The 17711-nt window shown below is 43.2% G+C and overlaps 3 protein-coding genes across 6 annotated transcripts; 2 read left to right on the top strand and 1 right to left on the bottom strand.

The window, feature by feature from the left end:
- Window positions 1–2716: 2716 nt before the first annotated feature.
- Window positions 2717–8251, top strand: LOC101778959 (glucosidase 2 subunit beta). Of its 4 annotated transcripts, none has more exons than XR_001163998.3 (9): window positions 2720–2917; window positions 2994–3107; window positions 3587–3682; window positions 3853–4065; window positions 4158–4265; window positions 4969–5088; window positions 5383–5895; window positions 6014–6072; window positions 6647–8251. XR_001163998.3 is itself a non-coding variant. In XM_004969911.4 (6 exons), the coding sequence occupies exons 1-6, from the start codon at window positions 2794–2796 to the stop codon at window positions 4971–4973; spliced, it is 660 nt and encodes a 219-aa protein (XP_004969968.1). In that variant the 5' UTR covers window positions 2720–2793; the 3' UTR covers window positions 4974–5347. The 4 variants fall into 4 exon arrangements, 2 of the variants coding, with proteins under 2 accessions (XP_022682325.1, XP_004969968.1); XR_002677722.1 differs by having other exon boundaries at window positions 6596–8251; XM_004969911.4 differs by lacking the exons at window positions 5383–5895; window positions 6014–6072; window positions 6647–8251 and having other exon boundaries at window positions 4969–5347.
- Window positions 8252–9449: 1198 nt separating this feature from the next.
- On the top strand, window positions 9450–13330 carry LOC101777879 (3-hydroxyisobutyryl-CoA hydrolase-like protein 5). The gene is made up of 15 exons (XM_004969909.3): window positions 9450–9766; window positions 9900–9983; window positions 10084–10152; window positions 10404–10464; window positions 10607–10680; window positions 10774–10857; window positions 11162–11246; window positions 11421–11506; window positions 11677–11798; window positions 11896–11956; window positions 12302–12400; window positions 12656–12757; window positions 12849–12890; window positions 12966–13072; window positions 13154–13330. Exons 1-15 carry the CDS (start codon window positions 9737–9739, stop codon window positions 13200–13202), a joined length of 1155 nt encoding a protein of 384 aa, XP_004969966.1. The 5' UTR covers window positions 9450–9736; the 3' UTR covers window positions 13203–13330.
- On the bottom strand, window positions 13300–16657 carry LOC101778549. The gene is made up of 3 exons (XM_004969910.3): window positions 15640–16657; window positions 13812–13970; window positions 13300–13717 (listed from the first exon to the last, which is right to left on the bottom strand). The coding sequence occupies exons 1-3, from the start codon at window positions 16528–16530 to the stop codon at window positions 13421–13423; spliced, it is 1347 nt and encodes a 448-aa protein (XP_004969967.1). The 5' UTR covers window positions 16531–16657; the 3' UTR covers window positions 13300–13420.
- Between the last annotated feature and the right edge of the window lie 1054 nt (window positions 16658–17711).

Below are 17711 nucleotides of genomic sequence, written 5' to 3'. Positions count from 1 at the left end.
TTTAATCTGAATGCAGTGGCCCCAACCAGAGCTGCTTATTTCTCCTTATTATCTCATACTCGTTACCAACATCAGTGCTGGGCTATTGGATTAGTTCATAGGAAGGCACTGTGTCATCTCATTTAATTTAGAAGTGAGGATGAATGCTTGGTTATGTAGTTTGTTTCTTGAGAAAACAGACTTTTGTGTAATATATGTCAGTAATCCTCAATGTTTGACCTGTAATAGATACATTGAAGAGTATATCGTTTGATGCTAAAGGTAAGCTCTCACTCGTATTATCATTTCTTTTGCAGAATGAAATGCAGAAATTAGTGGGAGAAAATGGCTCAAAGGAGTCCTCGAAGAATACGAAGCACCATCTGTAATTGCAGGTATATTCCTTTTTGGTGTTATACAGACTAATGTTCAACAGAATCAGATGTTCTCGCATAACATAAGAAATAAATAACATAGCAGGTGACATGAAATAGTCATGTTTTCAGGAAGGCTCGACAACCTTTGCATGTTCATTTTGGTCATCACATCTTTGCATTACAATTCCAGATGCATCTTATACATTATGCAATCTAAAGTAGTTTATCTTTAAATCTTTTTTTGTAAAGTAGAAAATTGAGGTTTTCCTATATCTAAGATGTAAGGAGAAAAACACTACAAACAACAGTTAGCGAAAGTTACATCAAATTAACTTTTAGGAGAATGGAACCTTTGTTATTGTTGAGCATGAATATTTGTAAGTTGCAAACTATGCTTCGGCATCGACTCATATTATCACCTTTATTTCCCTCATTTTCCTTTTTCAGCCTTTTATATGTATCTGGTTCGACCAAACAGGATCTAATCAAACTCTGGTACTGTAAATCGTCCGACAAGATGAAGGAAACTAACCTGGCAACGTGGCTCTGACGAGTGACGCCGGCACGTTGTGCACGAGGAGAGGGAGGAGTAGTGCGGGCGTCGGCTTCCAGCAAAACGAAAGTCCCTGCAAAAGCCAGAGAACAGGCCAGACCGGAGAAGATAAGGGTTTCGCGTCCATGGAACTTCAAATTAAGGCACGATCAGGAATCATGAGGGCAGCATTACCTCACCGATTATGTGACGTCGCGGGCGCGGGGGTTGCGGCGATGAAGACTGGGCCGGTGTGTGTTGGCGATGGCGACGGCGACGATGCGGGCTCTAGCGACGGCGTTGACAGACGACGAACGCGGGATGCGGGGGTGCGTTTACGGTGGAGGCGGTGTACTCTGGGGAGGTGATGGAGTCCGGGGGTGCGTTCGGAATCAGGAAAGAGGTGGAGGCGGAGGCGGGGTGTTGTGAGCAGAAGAATGAACGGTGCTGAGTGGTCGAGGGATGCAGCAGAAGTAGAAACGCCGATCTGAGGGTCGTAATCGACCGGAGTGAGGATCACGGCGCGAGGTTGACGGGACGGACCGTAAAAACGTCGCCTTGGTTTTTTAGCTGTAGTAGTAATGAGTAGTAATAGAGAAGAGAAGAGAAAAGATTGTAGATAGAGATTTCTAGAATCAGGTCATGCATGCTGACTTATGAGATTTTTTTTCAACCACATCGTTGTTGCCCGTTGACACAAAATGTCTGCAATTAAATTAATATAAATGCGAGCATCCATACCAAGATTCGCGAACCTACCTAGCTACTCTCTATTCACGACCTATGTGCATGCATCTAAGCAAATAGTTTCCCCTTGGTGTAGATTATAGAATGCTGAGGACGTTCTGCAACTTTTTGTAGCTACTGTTAGCTTTTCCAAGTTTGAAAAGTTTTTTTCAGGATTCAAGCAATCGCAGCTTTCTGCAAGATAGCCCATAGTCTAGCAAACGTCAACAATTATTTTTTTTAAAAAAAAAGAATCGTTGTAGCGTCAGCCGGTAGTAAAACACAATTTTAGATTTCGGAAGAACAAGTTCTATTTGAAATATCATCCGTTTCTAGGTTCTCTTTGGAACGCAAAATTTTCATAACATAGGAATAGGAAAAAAAGTCAGAATTAAAGGTCACAGTAACGTCAATACTAAGGAATGAAAAAACACGGAAAAAAAAATGCAAGGATGGCTGTTTGGATGGTGCACACGAAAAACTATAGAAGTTGGACTAGAGAGTGACACAATGGAAATTTCGATAAGATCCCGTTTGGATCTCTTCATTTTAAAGAATTGGAATCTACTTAATAGAATAGGTTATATGTCTTGGAACGTGGCATTCCACAACTTTTTAAAGTTTAGATATAAGTCTATTTTAAATTTATGAGAGTGGGAGATGGAAATTGATTCTGTAGATCCTCGTGATGTGTTTCTAATATGCAACTTATAACACGCTCTTCGACTCGCTTCCCTATAGCAGAAGTGCAGCACATAAGTATCTCTTCTATATAGCTAACAATAATATACAAATATATTCCACGTACAACTATATTAGCTTAATTAGTTTGTGTCTAAATTATAGTTATTAGAATTGAAAGGATCCAAACGGACCTGGTCAAACCTCTCGATAAAAATCGTCCAAAATTAGAAGCCATTTCATAGGTTTCAAAGGATTTCATAAGAATTTTTTTATAGGATTTAAATCCCCTAAATTTGCTACACTTTTCCTTTTGTTCCTGGGACCTCAGTAGAGGAGGCGAGGAATTGATCTATAAAACGGAAATGGCCAATTTTCGTTTTAGATCAGGGATCCATCTGGACTCAGGCTGGGTAAACCGGTAAACTGTTCGGCCGTGGCCCGTGGCTATGAACTCGATCCGGGCTGACGAGCGGGATTCACATCAACGGCAGGCAGATGTGGACCCCATCACCAGGTCGTCGCGTCGTCTCCTCCGCTCCCGCCACTCTACTGCTCCGCCTCCTCCTCCTCGCCGGCGCCGCCGACGCCGCGCCACCTCTCGTTGGCGTTTCGCCCCAAGGTAAACGGGCCGCTCACTCGCTCGCCTACCTCCGCACCTCGTTTCTTCTCTCTTCCTCACCGAGTCGTTTCCCCAGATGAGGCGTACTTCGCGACCCAGGTGATCGCCTGCAGGGACGGCTCGGGCTCCTTCCCGAGGAGCCGGCTCAACGACGGGTACTGCGACTGCGCCGATGGGACCGACGAGCCAGGTATTTGTCTCCATCTCCCTTGGATTTGTCCGAACTTGACCGGGGATCAGAGTGAACTGTGGAGATCTAGTCGATTTCGCCGATGCCGTGAGATCCGGTGGCAATAAATTAATAATGCACTGGGTATTAGACTAGAGGTCAATTTTTCTCTTGTTGGTTGATCCGCGCAGGTAGAGCTTTTCGAATTCAGGAAAAGAAAAGAAAGAGAGATGTGTGACCTCTGCAGTGCCTTGAACCTACCATTTTAGCATTAGCTTAATCAAAAACCTGAATTACTGACCAGCTGTACTCACTTGACTGCCACATTAGATACATGAAAACAGGGGTATGAGTAACTGTAGGATGATGAGCAGTGGCCAGTCTACACCTGTGAATTTTTTACTGCAGAATTGTGTGCATGTCTTTTACTCGGTGCTAACATCTATGCCCTAGCTATTCACTGTAATAATGATGCTATTCACATTATTTGGGTAATACAGGTACCTCGGCTTGTCCAGAAGGCAAGTTTTACTGCAGAAATATTGGAGACACCCCTCATTTGTTGTTCTCTTCGTTTGTGAATGATAAAATATGTGGTATGCTATTTGTTTTATAGACTATAAAGTTCACTGCAAAAGCCTGGAAGTTTATTTTCCTTATTTTTGAGCTGTCCCTTCGAATCTAACATTTCTTGCTAGTTTCTATTTACTGTATTGGTTCCTTTGTGGTTAGCAGAAGTGTTGACAAGTCGTGTTTTTTCATATAGATTGCTGTGATGGAAGTGATGAGTATGAAAGTGGCGTCCATTGTCAGAACACGTGTCGAAATAGAAATGATATTGCTGAGGCTGATAATGGAGGTGTCAAGCTCTCAGTAACACGTTTAGATGCTACTAATGAGTTTACCAATAAACATACAATTGATATTGAAAACCTTGTCCACAACCACATCAACAAAGACCTTATCCAGAAACTAAGAGGTATTGGCTGTTGATATATCAGAATCAGTTCCAGCTTTTATGGGAACTTAATTTGCATGCTTGATGTGGTGTCAATTTTTCCATGTTTGCAGGATTAAGGATGGCTTTAGTCATTGAGCTGGGCCTTGTTGTATGTATTTTTGTTTTCTGTGTTGCTCGGCGCCGAACTAGAACACGCAGGAGACAACATATTTTGAAACGTAAGTAAGCTTTGGTCCATGTTTCCTATCAACGTGTTCTTCCTCTAATAGATTTTTTTTTGAAATAGCTTAGATCTAGAATCTGTAACCTCTGGATTCCCTTGCATATAGGGATGCAAGTGGGTACCCAGTGCGTAGTTCTGGGTCACTCCATTAGTTCATTTTCTTTTCACTTTTCTTGTTTTAAAATTCAGATTAGTACATTTAGATGTGTTCTAGGTCGACCCAATGACCTAGAGAAGAGAAAACTAACATCCCTACTTGCATACCATTGCTATACACAAGTTTGTATATTTATTTCTACTCGTTTCATTGTATGTTTCCTGATCTATTAGAAGTTAATTTTGCAGTCACTCAGAACTTTGGAAATGATTAACACTCAAAGGGGGTGTGGATTCATTTTTTTTCATTGTTTCTTTTTTATGTGCTTGCACTTAAAGATTAGAAACTTGCGAGCATTTTTATATTAGACCAGTTCTGTAATTTGCATGCCTGTTCCATCCTGTAAATATTTGGGCCAACTACTAAGCTTATCTTCCATAATTTCTTACAGCCTGTTCCATCTTCAGTACCAGCCTTTATTTTTTGAGCTTGTTAAAAGATGATGCGAGCATTGAACAACAATTCCGTCTTAATGCATTGTGATTTAGTTAGTTTGTTGGAAGCAGAACAAACTCACCAAAGAAATTGTGCTGTTTTTCAGGTTAGCTGAGCAGTAGTTACTACAGAAACAGTTGATCGATGCTCATTTGCAAATATTAAAGCTTAGGAGGATGGTGGAGAATTGGAGATGGAATGAACGGCTCTGCACCTTTTTTGCCAGGTGCATCTGCTGTTCTGAACTTTGTTGCTAGGAAAACTATGTATATGTTTACTCGGAAGAATGGTCTGAAGTCTGAACTGTGAATTGCTCTGTAGTGGGTAGTCTGGTGTACTTAATAGTTGTATGTGATTTTGTTGCACCATCAACTCTTCATTCAACGAGCTGGAGCTTCTTATATTTGTGACGTTCCAGACCTCACCGGGCGGAATTAGAACATGTATTTAACTGAAGATAAATTGCAAGCATTGGTTTCATTTCATGAGATGCGTCTACTCAACTGCTGCCGTTTTTCAGAAAGACGGAGACGCGAGAAGAACAAAAAAATGCGTGGAAAATATCATATGACTATCACACACTGGGCCGTAAGCCCACAAAATATGACACGTGGGCCAAAAGCATTGCCACTCCCGGCCCTCTAGGGTTTTGCACCTCTCTCTCCGCCCTCTTCACTCACTCACCTCAGCAGTCAGCACTTACAAATTCCCTGATCCAAAACCTCCGCCGTGGCCGCTATCTCGGAGCAACGCAAGCAATTCCACACGCGGACACGCCTCCTCACCCGCCCAGCGACCACTGCCGCATCTCCGGCGAAGATGGTCGCCGTCAGGTTCAGGGTGAGGTCCACCTCGCTCCATTCGCCCTTGCTTGTGCTTCGTATCAGTCGTGGGCGTGGGCGTGCAGTGCAGTCCCACCAGCACCAGGTGCCAGGTGGAGGGGAGGGGTCATGCGAATCTGCGATGAGCACCCTAAGATCTGCCGCATGAAGCTTTGAGCCACCAACGAAGTCCGCGCCAAGGCTATGTTCTGGTAAGGATTTGAACCCCATCGAATGCCTCTCGAGTCCGCTACGTTCGATTCTGCTTATGTCCTTGGATTTGGTGTCGGGATTTCGCTTACCTGCATTGGTTTGGTTTGTTTGGTTCAGTGCAGATACTTTCTCCGCAGATGAAGAATAGCAACTATCAGATCCTCGACATCAATGAGGTGACCCTTCTTCTCCGTGCCTCGTCTTTGCTTGCCTGTTGCATCTTGGTTCTGCCATTCGTATATCTTAATATATGAATCACCCTGTTTGCCAGTACTTAGTTACGTCAGTGTGTCCTGGTTAACTCATCAACAAGCCATATCATTTTTAGAAAGAGTGCCATAAACCAGGGTAGGGTAGCGACCATTTGTGTAATGCAATTGACCCACAGTCAGCTAACTGTCGTTTTCCTATGGGCGGGTAAGTTTTGTAGTTTGAACAGTGATAGCTAGGTGGTGCATTCCTGCTGTCTGCTGACGGAATGGACTACTGATGTTGTGGATGCAATGTTCTTTCATGTATTCATGTTCTGTGGTTTTGCGTTGTGAAAGGTTTTTGAAGCTTTTGTTATATATGTTTTTCTGGAACTGCATTTTTTAGGTTCTGGTAAATAACTTAGCTGATTGATGTAAATTCAGTAGCTGGTTTACTCTTCAATGTGTGCTTGGCTGACAATGTTTTGCCTTGGCATTCTATCAATAGATCTTTGAAGGGAACCTCACCTCCTCACCTCTGGTTGTGTAATCAAAACAGGACTGGCTGCCACAACATGTACAAGAAGTAACTCACCTTCAGTGGTGACGGCTTCATGCCAGTGTCAGGTCCTTTGCATTTAGATCATCAAGACTGCAATAGTCCACTTCAAGCTGTTCAAAGCAGTGCAAGCGTGAAAACTCTAAGCAGTTCCACATGAAGAACGTCAGGTTCTCTCTGGTGTACTGCAACCGACCACCTGCCAGGAAGCTGAAGGCCATCTTGTTTATGTGATCTGACTCATCCTTCCTAATCTGTATGCCCACATAGTTTGGGGGATGAGGATTACTAGTTTATGTTTATTATATCTATATTTACCCCCCCCCCCCCCCCCTAAATTCTAGTTGTAGGTCCATGCAGCCTTTTTATCTGGATGAAAATCCTCTATTCTTTTCCCTCTCATGATATCTGCTCTCTTATAATGGAATAGTTAAAATTCCTCCTGGTTTTGGTTTACTTAAATATCCAAATTTGTGTTATTTATTTGCATATTTATGATGACCTACTGGGGTCAGTCTGTCTAGTTGTCCAGTCTGTAGGAAACTAGCAACATGATCTGATCGAATTAGTTTTTACAACATCCCTGTCATTGCTATTTGTTACTTTAACTGAATGCTTGTCTTATTGAGAGTACATTTTCTATGCTGATAAGTTGTGGTATTGCTTCGTATATCAGTGGGTATTGCTTCGTATATCAGTGTCAAGCTGTAATGTTTCAGTGTTCTTCAACATGTTTCTTGAGGTTACTTAGGAGGGCAACTTTGCCGAGGTTACCAACAACAAATTTGGTTTCCTTTTTTTCCCTGTTGCCAATATCAATGTTCCTCCTGGATGTTTCAGCTTAATCCATTAACCATTTGGTTTTATGGATGAGCATCCTTGCCAACAATGTCTAGTTATAGAGCATTATTTTTCCCACCTTTGAAATTTGTAGTCCTGTCAATTTGCATTCAACTTTCAGCTAGTGTTTGTGTCCCTGCATAATCTCATGTCCCTGTGCCATGTCAGTTCCTGGTTTGCTGTAACATGTTGCTGTTATTTTATTTTCCGGTATGGGTACAATTGAGTGCTACCATTCTGCTTATCTTTTGAGCAAAGTATCTGTTAATATTTGTTCCTTGTGCACCTGAAGTGTCAACTCATTTTTATTGATGCGGCATCTTATCATTGTGATTTTTGGGAGGCAACTTTACCGAGGTTACCAAGACAGTTTGGTTTGCCTATATCATCCGTTGCCAGGTTGCTTGCTCGCATTGACCTTGGTTTTATGGTCGGCTTCCTGGCAAACACTTTTTTTAATTATATTTACAGATTTTGGTTTTGACTCTTGCACTGCAGATTTGTCTATTGGGATCCTGATTGGTGTTAAAGTTTTTCCTTTTTTCTTGAATGCTACTACACCGTTGGAGCATGTTGCTGCGAAGCAAATGATGACTGCAATGCCCCTGGTTGGTGTTACAGTTCCTTTTTCTGAAGGCCACTACACTTAAGTAACACTGTAGGAATGTAGGTTGCGGGCTTACAGCAAAGCAGATGATTACTGCAATGTTCCAACAGTTGTTGCTTTGTGCATGATATTGGAATATTGGATATGCTTGTGATGCAGTAATTGTTTTTTCGTTGAATTGCTATGTGGAAGTCATTATTCCTGGATGAATTTTTCATACACAACTAGGGGTGCTACTTTGTGTCAGTGCCATACTTTCTCTGTTCTCGTGTGCAACAGTGCAAGCATATGTTTGTGGGATGTAGCACGTATTGATGGTTCACCGGAGTTGGTTTGTGTTTGTCGTCTGTCAGGAACGATGATGGTTTTTCCTAATCTATTTCCTGAAATTGTATTTATGATAAACTTGGTCAGTTTAATATCTTGACACAAGATTAGTTTAAGAAGAGGCGGGCTTGACTGCTAGAAACCGCGACCAGCTTTGAACATCTTACTCTACACCTTCTCATCTTCGATCTGGGATTGAAGTGCATATACTAGCATAAAAAGGGGAACTGTGTTGGATGGGCCATCAGTGAACATTCAAGTCAAAACGGCATCGTTGGACTCACTGAGGTAGTCGTCGATTGATGATATAATAGAAAAAAAGTAAATGCGTAAATATGTGCTCGCTCTGGATTGTTTCTGAATCAAAACATAGCAGCGGTGGTAGTGTTTCTCAGTGGGCCAAGAAAGTTTGCATCAGAAGATGTCTGACCACCTAATGTGATCCATCTTGCTGTGAAAGATGATTTGCTATGCCTCTGTTTTTCTACATTGTTTCTGGATTGTTTCTTAGTGCACAGTTTTATTCCACTGGTATTAAGATTGGAAATTAGCTAACTGTGTCGGTAGAGTGTCATGGGGATGAAACTCCTTTTACATATGATGAAATTCTACCTTTTCCTTCCTCATAAAGATCTGATTAAGTTAGCAAAATTGCTGATGTAGCGTGTAATTTAACGTCCATCAAACTCTTCGTGAAACTCCGACTGGTCTGCTTGTCTAGTTTGGTTGTCTCACCTGTGTATATATATAATATAATGTCAAGCAAAGGAGTCAAATGTGTTTCAGACCGTCTTCCGAAAAACAAGTCTGTTCAGACCCAGCGTCCTGTCGCTTCCAGTTTCCACAGTACACGCACATCTTCAGATCTTCTGTAGCAGGCTAGCAGCCTATCGTTGATTTTCGATCGCACGGGTTCATCCCAACGTAGACGGTTCGTCTCTGCTTCTTTTTTCCCCGAGGGCCGGTTCGTCTCTGCTTTTTTATTTTTTATGAAAGGTTCGTCTCTGCTTTGACCACTCCACTGCAAGTCTGCAAGGGATCCAATCCCTGATCAACCTCAAGTCCTCAACTCCTTCGACTCGTCCCTCGCCCTCGTCCCGCTCCACCACCATCTCCAGCGACTCGCGAGCTCACCATCCGCACTCGCTTTTAGCTTTGCCTGCCCACCTACCCCAACTGCTGCAGCTCGACACCTTCGCTTCGCTCCCCGGTACCCCTCTCCTTTCTCGCACACCCACCATTCCTTCACCGACCCTTCTCGCCTCGCGTCCCATTACCAAACCACACGCAGGAGGGAGCCGGGAGCTCAATCCCTGATGGCTCAGCAGCAAACGAGCCCCGACGAGGTACCCACCCGATCCTGATCGCGCCCCAAACCTCTCGCCTCTTCTTGTCTGCGTTCCGATCGAATTGGTTTGATCAGCTCACCCTCGGGGAAGTGGTTTACTTACCAATGGCGCCGCGTTCTGCTGGATGCAGGTGGTCCTCGGGCAGGAGACCGACGGCGCGAGGGTGGTCACCCTGAACCGCCCGCGGCAGCTCAACGGCATCTCCGACAGGGTGGTACGGCTCCTACGCCAGCTTGCCTACCCGGTTCTTTTCCTTTCGGTGAAAGCCTTGTGAATTTGCGGTACGATTGCGTGCGCGCTGTTTCTGCCTGTAGGTCTACCTCCTCGCTCAGTTCCTGGAGAAATGGGAGAAAGACGATGACGCCAAATTGGTCATCTTTAAGGTGCATAACTTCTATTCTAGTATACCAGTGTGCAGATGAAGAACTAAGACGTTCTATGCTAGGAGTTGTTGGCACAACATATATGGTTTTACCATGTCGAATACTTGTGAGGCCACGGCCACCTAACGTGATCTATCTTGCTGCGAAAGAAGATTTACTATGGCTCTGTTTTTTTTTTTTTTTTACATTCAGCACTCGTTTCAAGTTCCACGTAGACACGTGCTGATGTTTGATTTTGAATTTTTGATTAGGGAGCTGGGCGTGCATTTTCTGCTGGTGGGGACCTGAAGATGTTTTATGAAGGCAAATCAGGTATGAACATCACAAAACAATTCCGACGTGTTGCCACTATATTGTTTCACTTTCTTACTGGCTAAATTGATTTCTGTTACCACGATTTGCATTTGCATACAATAAATCATGTCACTTGGGAGATTTATTGCTTCTTTTGCAGATGATTCCTGCCTTGAGGTTGTGTATAGGATGTACTGGCTCTGCTACCACATCCACACCTATAAGAAAACCACGGTGATACTCTTGTAATGGTTACCAGAGGATCATGGTTCATCTTTGGGGGGAAAAAATCATGTTCTGAAAGTCTATGGTCCTATGTTTGTGTAGGTGGCTCTTGTTAACGGGCTTGTCATGGGTGGTGGTGCTGCTATGGTTGCTCCACTGAAGTTTGCGGTTGTTACAGAGAAAACAGTATGTGTCACAGTATGCCTTACAGGCGTATATTATTTACAAACTAATTTAGCTTAAATCTTCTATCTGTATTAGCTTCATTGAATCCTCATGATAATATTGGAAAATGTCAAATTTGTAATCCTGTGCACCTATTTATATGATCTTTTGTTATCTACAAAAACTACGTGAACATTACATTTTCAAGTATTTTTGTTATTGATGAAAGGTTACCCACTTGATTGCTTGGACCACTAAATGTGGTTCTGAATCCTTTAGGAGATTCTAATAGCGATCAGCTTATCTTGCTTTTCTTTTTCGGTAGATTTTTGCTACTCCTGAGGCTAGTGTTGGGCTGCACACAGATTGTAGCTTTTCCTACATCCATTCTCGGCTCCCTGGATATTTGGGTAAGTATTATATTATAAATTTTTCATTCATGGGCTTGTATTTTTATAATACAACCGGCAACTGCATATGAAATGTAGGGTCCTGCTTTTCTAAAAGAAATCAAGTATACGACAGGGCAACATATTGTTACGAACTTATGATCTCTCTCAATTGTCTTATTTTTGGACTATTAGGCGAGTACCTGGCTTTAACTGGTGCTAGACTGAATGCAAAGGAAATGATTTCTGCTGGTCTTGCTACTCATTTCGTCAGTTCTGAAGTAAGACATTCAGCGGCTAGCATTACCTAATTTTATTGGTTTGTTGCATTATTGCTCACTTGGTTGCATGCGCAAATAATGGAGGCTTGGGAGTTGAGATTGGCTGACTACTTTTTGATTTTGGTTGCCTGTAGTTTGACTAATTAAAGTACTTGTGGTATGTATGGCAGAAATTGGAAGAACTTGAAAAACGTTTACTGAATTTGGACTCTTGTGACGAGTCTGCAGTCCGAGCTGTTATTGAAGAATTTTCTACAGATGTTCAACCAGATGAAGATAGTCTTTTGAACAAGTACTGATGTGTGATGAAGATAGAACTTGTTACACATATAAGTTACTTATTCTACGTACAGGAAAAAAACTGACATTGGTATCTCAATCTTTGATAGGCTTTCAACTATCAACAAATGTTTCTCCGCCGAGACTGTTGAGGACATCATAAAAGCATTTGTAAGGGTTCAAACACTTTCTCAGACTGTTGTTGATAACTGATGTGGTAGCTAGTGTTTATTCTACATTCTGTAATATGCCAAGGGTTACTTAGACCTTAAAGTTGGCACTTTTCTGCAAAAGGCTGCAGATCTTAATCCTGATGTCAAATGAAAACCTGGTACAATGAGCTAACAAGATTTTTTCCAGCACCTTCCTTCAAAATATTTTTCTAGCACCAAACATGTATTCATGCTTTGCAGCCTTCATGCTTCTAACATCAAACCATGTCCTACTGTCCTTGTAACGGGCATTTCTCTATTTTGCATTATCATTAAGCACGCCCTTCCATTTCTGTCATTGTAGGAATCAGAAGCGAGCATAGATGGAAACCAATGGATAGCTCCAGTCATAAAGGGTCTGAGAAGATCATCTCCAACTGCACTGAAGATCACCCTGAGATCGGTACAATCTCCTGCATCATTTTTAACCTAATGGAAATTTGAAGTATTGACTCTATGTTTCTGCTTGTTTGTGTAAAGTGAAGGCTAGTGGAAGCTATGTTTTTTTGGGGGGAAGCAGCTATGTATTTTTTTGCTTCATTACAAGCTGCTTTATTCTTGTGCAAACTACTCTTCTTATATTTATGTAATTATGCACTACAGTGGATTTACATGGGTTTTCTTTTCAAAAGTTAAGCATGATTTTTCAACTTTTCAGATCAGAGAGGGTCGGAAACAGAGCTTGCCTGAATGTTTGACCAAGGAATTCAGACTTACAATGAACATTCTGCGACAGGTTGTTAATGGGGATGTTTATGAGGTACAAAGATCATGCCAATAAACAGCCAATGCTTTGAACCAGATTTTTCTTCGACTTGCTCATTGACACTTTCAGTTTGATCTTATGGCAGGGCATTAGAGCTCTTAGCATCGATAAAGACAATGCCCCTAAGGTCTGTCTCCCCCTCTATCTCCTCAATATTCTTGTTGCTTGTGCACTTGCTTTTAACTTGTCTATGACGACGCAGTGGAATCCTGCTACCCTTGAGGAGGTGAAGAACGAGGACATTGACCGTGTGTTCCAGCCGTTCAGTCCAGAGCACGAGCTCCAGGTCCCATCTGACGATTCCGACAGGTGAGCGGCGACTTCAAATCTACCGCATCACTCATGAATCCTGCCTAGATTGCTAACGCTTTCCGCACCAACAATGCGCAGGTGGAGCGGTAAATATGAGAACACGGTCTATGCCAAAGCTTCTCAGTAACTGCATACAAGATTTAGATTCCAACCTATGCTTGTCCAGTGCTTGTGTTCTATCGGTGTAACAATATATGAACAGTTGAAAAGATTACACCGCGACAGGAAGCAATAAAGCATATATTTTTTATCCAACACCCATGCCATTATTCTGTAACAAGGAATGCAACGTTCACATGTTTGATGCCTAGCAAAGGCGCAAAACCTATCTATACACGAACTAGATCAGAAAAACTCCATCTCCATGTGGTGACTAGCGTACTTGGTAGATATCCTCTCAATGTGTGCTCTCCTAACTGAAAGAATCATCTTCACAGCATCTACTTGGCTCTTATCGAACTCCACCCCGACCTTCTTGAGCTTCTTCCCTCGGGTTAGTAGAAAAACCATCAGTTCATTCTGAAATTCTTGAGGCTTGAACCCACAAAACTTGAACTGCACCAAGCTAGTCAGACAAGATATACTCGCCAGCCTCTCCTTGAGATTGGTGGAAGAGGGCAAAGCCTTGTATGTTTTAGCAGCCTAGTACACATAAGGAAGGCATGTTAGCGATAACCGCACAATGAAATATGAGATGTTGAGGTGCTATGTGAACAAGAAAGGTGATATTAGGTACCGAAAGACTAAATTTCTGTAGGTTAGGGCAACTCTCAAGCAGCTTCAGCATGAAACCAGTTTCTTGTACACTTGAGAGATCTAAGCTCACTGATAGTATCCTCAAGTCTTGAAACATGACAGTCAACTTCGGAATATCTTCATATTCAGATGATAACACCTGCAAAAAAAATCAAGACATCCAACATATTAACATAAATCCTTAACAGCCATAAGAACCGTGTGCACTTCATATTTCCTACACTACTTCTCGTTGTGCCAGAATCTACACTGCATTGCAAAAAGTTTAACAATTTGAACCTTTTCCATGCCTAATCACAATGAAGCATGCTACCTTACCAGAGATGCATATTTTGACACCAATTAAGCATCTACTCCATTGCAACCAAGAAATTAGGAGATATCAATTGTACTGTGTAAGCTCAAGGTTATATTCTCTGTCCTTCCTAGAAGCAAGTCTTGCAACCATGTTTCTGCCTTGCATGCCTACTTAATTTGATAATTTCACGATATAAACACTATGATTCACCGTGTTTTGCCAAGACAGACAGAGCCACAGACAAGACATTACAAACTAAAATGTTGCCTCAACAATTCTTCCACATAAACACTATAATCGTATGCTACAGCCATTCGCTGTGGAGCCCCTTGTTTCCATAGAATCTCCATAGCATCTACAATATTTAATATTTAGAGGTTTTAATTAGCGATGCAGGTATAGGGCGTGCCGCCGTGCCGTGGACAGCCGCAACCCATGTAAACTGGCTGCCAGGGGTTTTCATGCAATCACATCTGCCTCTAACTGCAAGCAATTAGCAAGCATAGTTTTTGGTTTGGTGTTTAAGCCCACCAAAGCCACAAGGACCCGCAAAATCTATCAGTCCCATTGAATAATCACAGCCAAAGCCATTACAAATGCCATAAGGTATTCAGTCATGGCTCTGCATCCACATTTGCCATCTCACTCTCTGCTGCCAAGCGACGGCGAGGAATGCCATCAGGCACGTGGTGCTGCTATGTCCGCTGCCAGTTGATGCAACTGGCTAGATGGAGAGGCTGTGGGTTGGGACGATTAGGGCTTGACGGAGACAAATGCTGCAGACACTGGCGCAGATGTCTCGGTCTTCTTGAAGGAGAGGAAACGGCAGTGGGGGAGCGACGAAGGATCAGCTGTAATGGCAACCAGCGGCACTCGACCCTCCCAATCTAGGATTTTGCTGTGTCTGTAGGTCCTTGATGGTCTCGTGAACGGTGCTTTACTGCCATGTCCGCCGGGATTCCTTCCCTCAAACCCACTAATAATCCACAAGCTACAAGGTGGGCCTGCAAGGACCGACTAATGAGTACTTTTTGCGGGGCAGGCTTCTAGTTTTATATATATATATATATATATATATATATATATATATATATATATATATATATAGGCATATAACTCAACCACACAACACATTAGCATCATGCATTTTGATGGTACTTAAGCATCAATTCAGCAATATAACAGTTATCACTAAAATAATTTTGTGCAATCACAAAATTATGATATGTCAATCCTACTCTAAGGCTCAAGATTGAATGATTTGTCCTTCATATAAGTAAGTTTTCAATAACGACCATGTCTAATTGATTAAGGTCTGAACTCTTACGATGATTCTTCAAACTTCTGCCTATGACTGATGGTATGTAAAGACCAAACGTATGCTTCCATCAATCTCTACTGCCATACCATGAACAGAATCATACTTCATAGCTGCTACCCAAACATCGCACACAACTTGAATCAGCTAGCAGCTAGTGAACTATGCTACAATGCAAGAAATCGAGCTTACCTTGATAGCGTGGCCTCTAAGCGTGAGGCACTCCAGCCTCACACCAGCATCCAGGAACGGCCGAACCCTGAATGACTCCATTACTGTCCGTGGTTTGGCGATGTGAAGGTAAGCCTTCCTGACATCCGGCGCAGGCACCAGCTCCAGTCTCTTCACCTTACCCCGCGTGTACAGCGTCACCGTCCTCAGCGCTGGCGCTCTAATTGTGATCTGCTCTAGCTTCAGCGTCGGCCTGAACACGAGGTTCCTGACGGAGGACGACTCCACCGTGCAGCTGCCGGCCTTGCCCGTACCGAGCCCCGTGCAGTACACCATCTCGAGCGTGTCCAGGCATGACGCGGAGGCGAGAATTTTGTTGATGACCTCCTGGTGGATGGCTACGCGGTGGAGCCTGAGCGTGCGGAGGCAGGGGCACGCGACGTCGGACCACGGGGGCACGGCGCAGGTATCGAGGGAGAGCACGGAGAGGGATTTCAGGGAGAGCACGTTCTTGGGCACCCGCGCGCGGCGCGCGAGGCGGAAGGAGAGCTCGGAGACGCCGTGCTGGGCGACGTCGTTGAGGACCCGGCGGAAGGCCGAGGGCGGGATGGCGCGGTGCGGGGCGAGGGCGAGGCGGCGGAGGAGGATCGGCGGGGTGGCCCGCAGGATCTGGATGTGGGGCCCGTTGGCCGGGATGTCGGGCTCGTTGAGGGTGAGCGAGTCGACGCGCTCGAGGAGCCGGGGGATCTCCTTGCGGAAGTGGCGGGACACGGCGGCAAGCGTGGCGGCGGAGCGGGTGGACAGGCGGGAGAGGATGTAGCGGAGGAGGTCCTCGTTGAGGTTGGAAAAGCAGTCGGGACCCACCCCGGCCGCAGCGTTACGGCGCCGGCGCTTGCGGGGGCGGCGGGCCATCGTGGGGCGGCGTGGAGTCCGGCCGGAGTCGGGGGAGAGAAGGATTGATTGGGTCAATGGGTGGGGAGGAAGGATGGATCCGGGCGGGGGGTCCGGGTCCGGGAGCGTTGCAGGCTTGCAGCTGTTTTGTTGGAGGGTTATTGGTAATAAGTAATAACAAACCGTCGGGCTCGAAAACTAGCCTCCTTGCAGTCGAAGATAAGTCCGCCAGGTGAGGCCTATTGGGCTGGTTGGCACTTGGCAGTTAGGCCTGTGTTGTAAGGGACAAGATTTTCCTTTCTTAAAACTCCTCCCATTGCATAGTACAAGTATATCATACTGTTTTGCATATAAGATTGTCATATAAATATCACTAAATTATTGTGTAGAGACGAGAAGCAATTTTATATTGCGCTATATTTTTATCTTAGGTCCTATTTGAATCTACCAACTAAATTTTATTAGGTTAAATTTAGTTGATATGGATCCAAATAGGACCCAGCTAAATTTTAACTGGTTAAAGAATAGGACCCAGGTAAATTTTAGCTGGTTAAAGATTTCTTTAGCTAGTTGAACCCAGCTAAACCCAGCCAGCTAAAGTGATAAAAGACCAAATTGCCCATCCACCTTCCTTGAAAAAAGTATTTAAAGTGGGAGTGAGGGATAGGATAGACAAATACCTTTTCAACTACCATTTAGCTAGAGATCCAAACATCCCTAGCTAAAGCTTTCTTTTAACTAGCTAAAGTTTAGCTAGATAACTTTAGCTAAATTTTAGTTAGGTGGATCCAAACAGAACCTTAGCAACTACAGAAGTGGATGATGACAGCCAGCTTACAATACTATGTGAAAAAACAAGTGTTAAGAATGGCTTGTGCTTTGATTCTCTCTCTTCCGCTAGGTATATTTTTTGTATCTTTTTCATGCTATAATACAAGTATACAACCCAACATTGTGCTCATTTGCATGGAAGTTATTTGTTTTAATTCCTTTTCTTTTCTGTTTATTAGTTTCTTCAATGAAAACAAGAAATAAACTAAAGTATAAATTTTAGCTTAAATACGCATAAAAATAAAAAATGTTACACCTGCACAATAAATTAAAAGGAATGCATATAGTTGTAGAAAATAATAATAATAGAGCTTTTGATTTTCATAGATTAAATTGAACATATTAATATTATAGATTCATGGAAAAATATC

The sequence above is a fragment of the Setaria italica genome, chromosome V (genome assembly GCF_000263155.2).
Source record: "Setaria italica strain Yugu1 chromosome V, Setaria_italica_v2.0, whole genome shotgun sequence".
In the NCBI taxonomy this organism is placed as follows: domain Eukaryota; kingdom Viridiplantae; phylum Streptophyta; class Magnoliopsida; order Poales; family Poaceae; genus Setaria; species Setaria italica.
The sequence above is the reverse complement of the archived record's forward strand: the minus strand, read 5'-3'. Positions and strand labels throughout refer to the sequence as shown.

Coding starts and splice junctions, on each gene's coding strand:
- LOC101778959 (XM_004969911.4), top strand. CDS start 2,794: ATGTGGACCCCATCACCAGGTCGTCGCGTCGTCTCCTCCGCTCCCGCC. Junction 3,108..3,586: donor CGATGGGACCGACGAGCCAG/GTATTTGTCTCC, acceptor TGGGTAATACAG/GTACCTCGGCTTGTCCAGAA. Junction 3,683..3,852: donor TGTGAATGATAAAATATGTG/GTATGCTATTTG, acceptor TTTTTCATATAG/ATTGCTGTGATGGAAGTGAT.
- LOC101777879 (XM_004969909.3), top strand. CDS start 9,737: ATGGCTCAGCAGCAAACGAGCCCCGACGAG. Junction 10,153..10,403: donor CCAAATTGGTCATCTTTAAG/GTGCATAACTTC, acceptor ATTTTTGATTAG/GGAGCTGGGCGTGCATTTTC. Junction 11,507..11,676: donor CTCATTTCGTCAGTTCTGAA/GTAAGACATTCA, acceptor TATGTATGGCAG/AAATTGGAAGAACTTGAAAA.
- LOC101778549 (XM_004969910.3), bottom strand. CDS start 16,530: ATGGCCCGCCGCCCCCGCAAGCGCCGGCGCCGTAACGCTGCGGCCGGG. Junction 13,971..15,639: donor TTAGAGGCCACGCTATCAAG/GTAAGCTCGATT, acceptor TTTTTTTTGCAG/GTGTTATCATCTGAATATGA. Junction 13,718..13,811: donor TACAGAAATTTAGTCTTTCG/GTACCTAATATC, acceptor TATGTGTACTAG/GCTGCTAAAACATACAAGGC.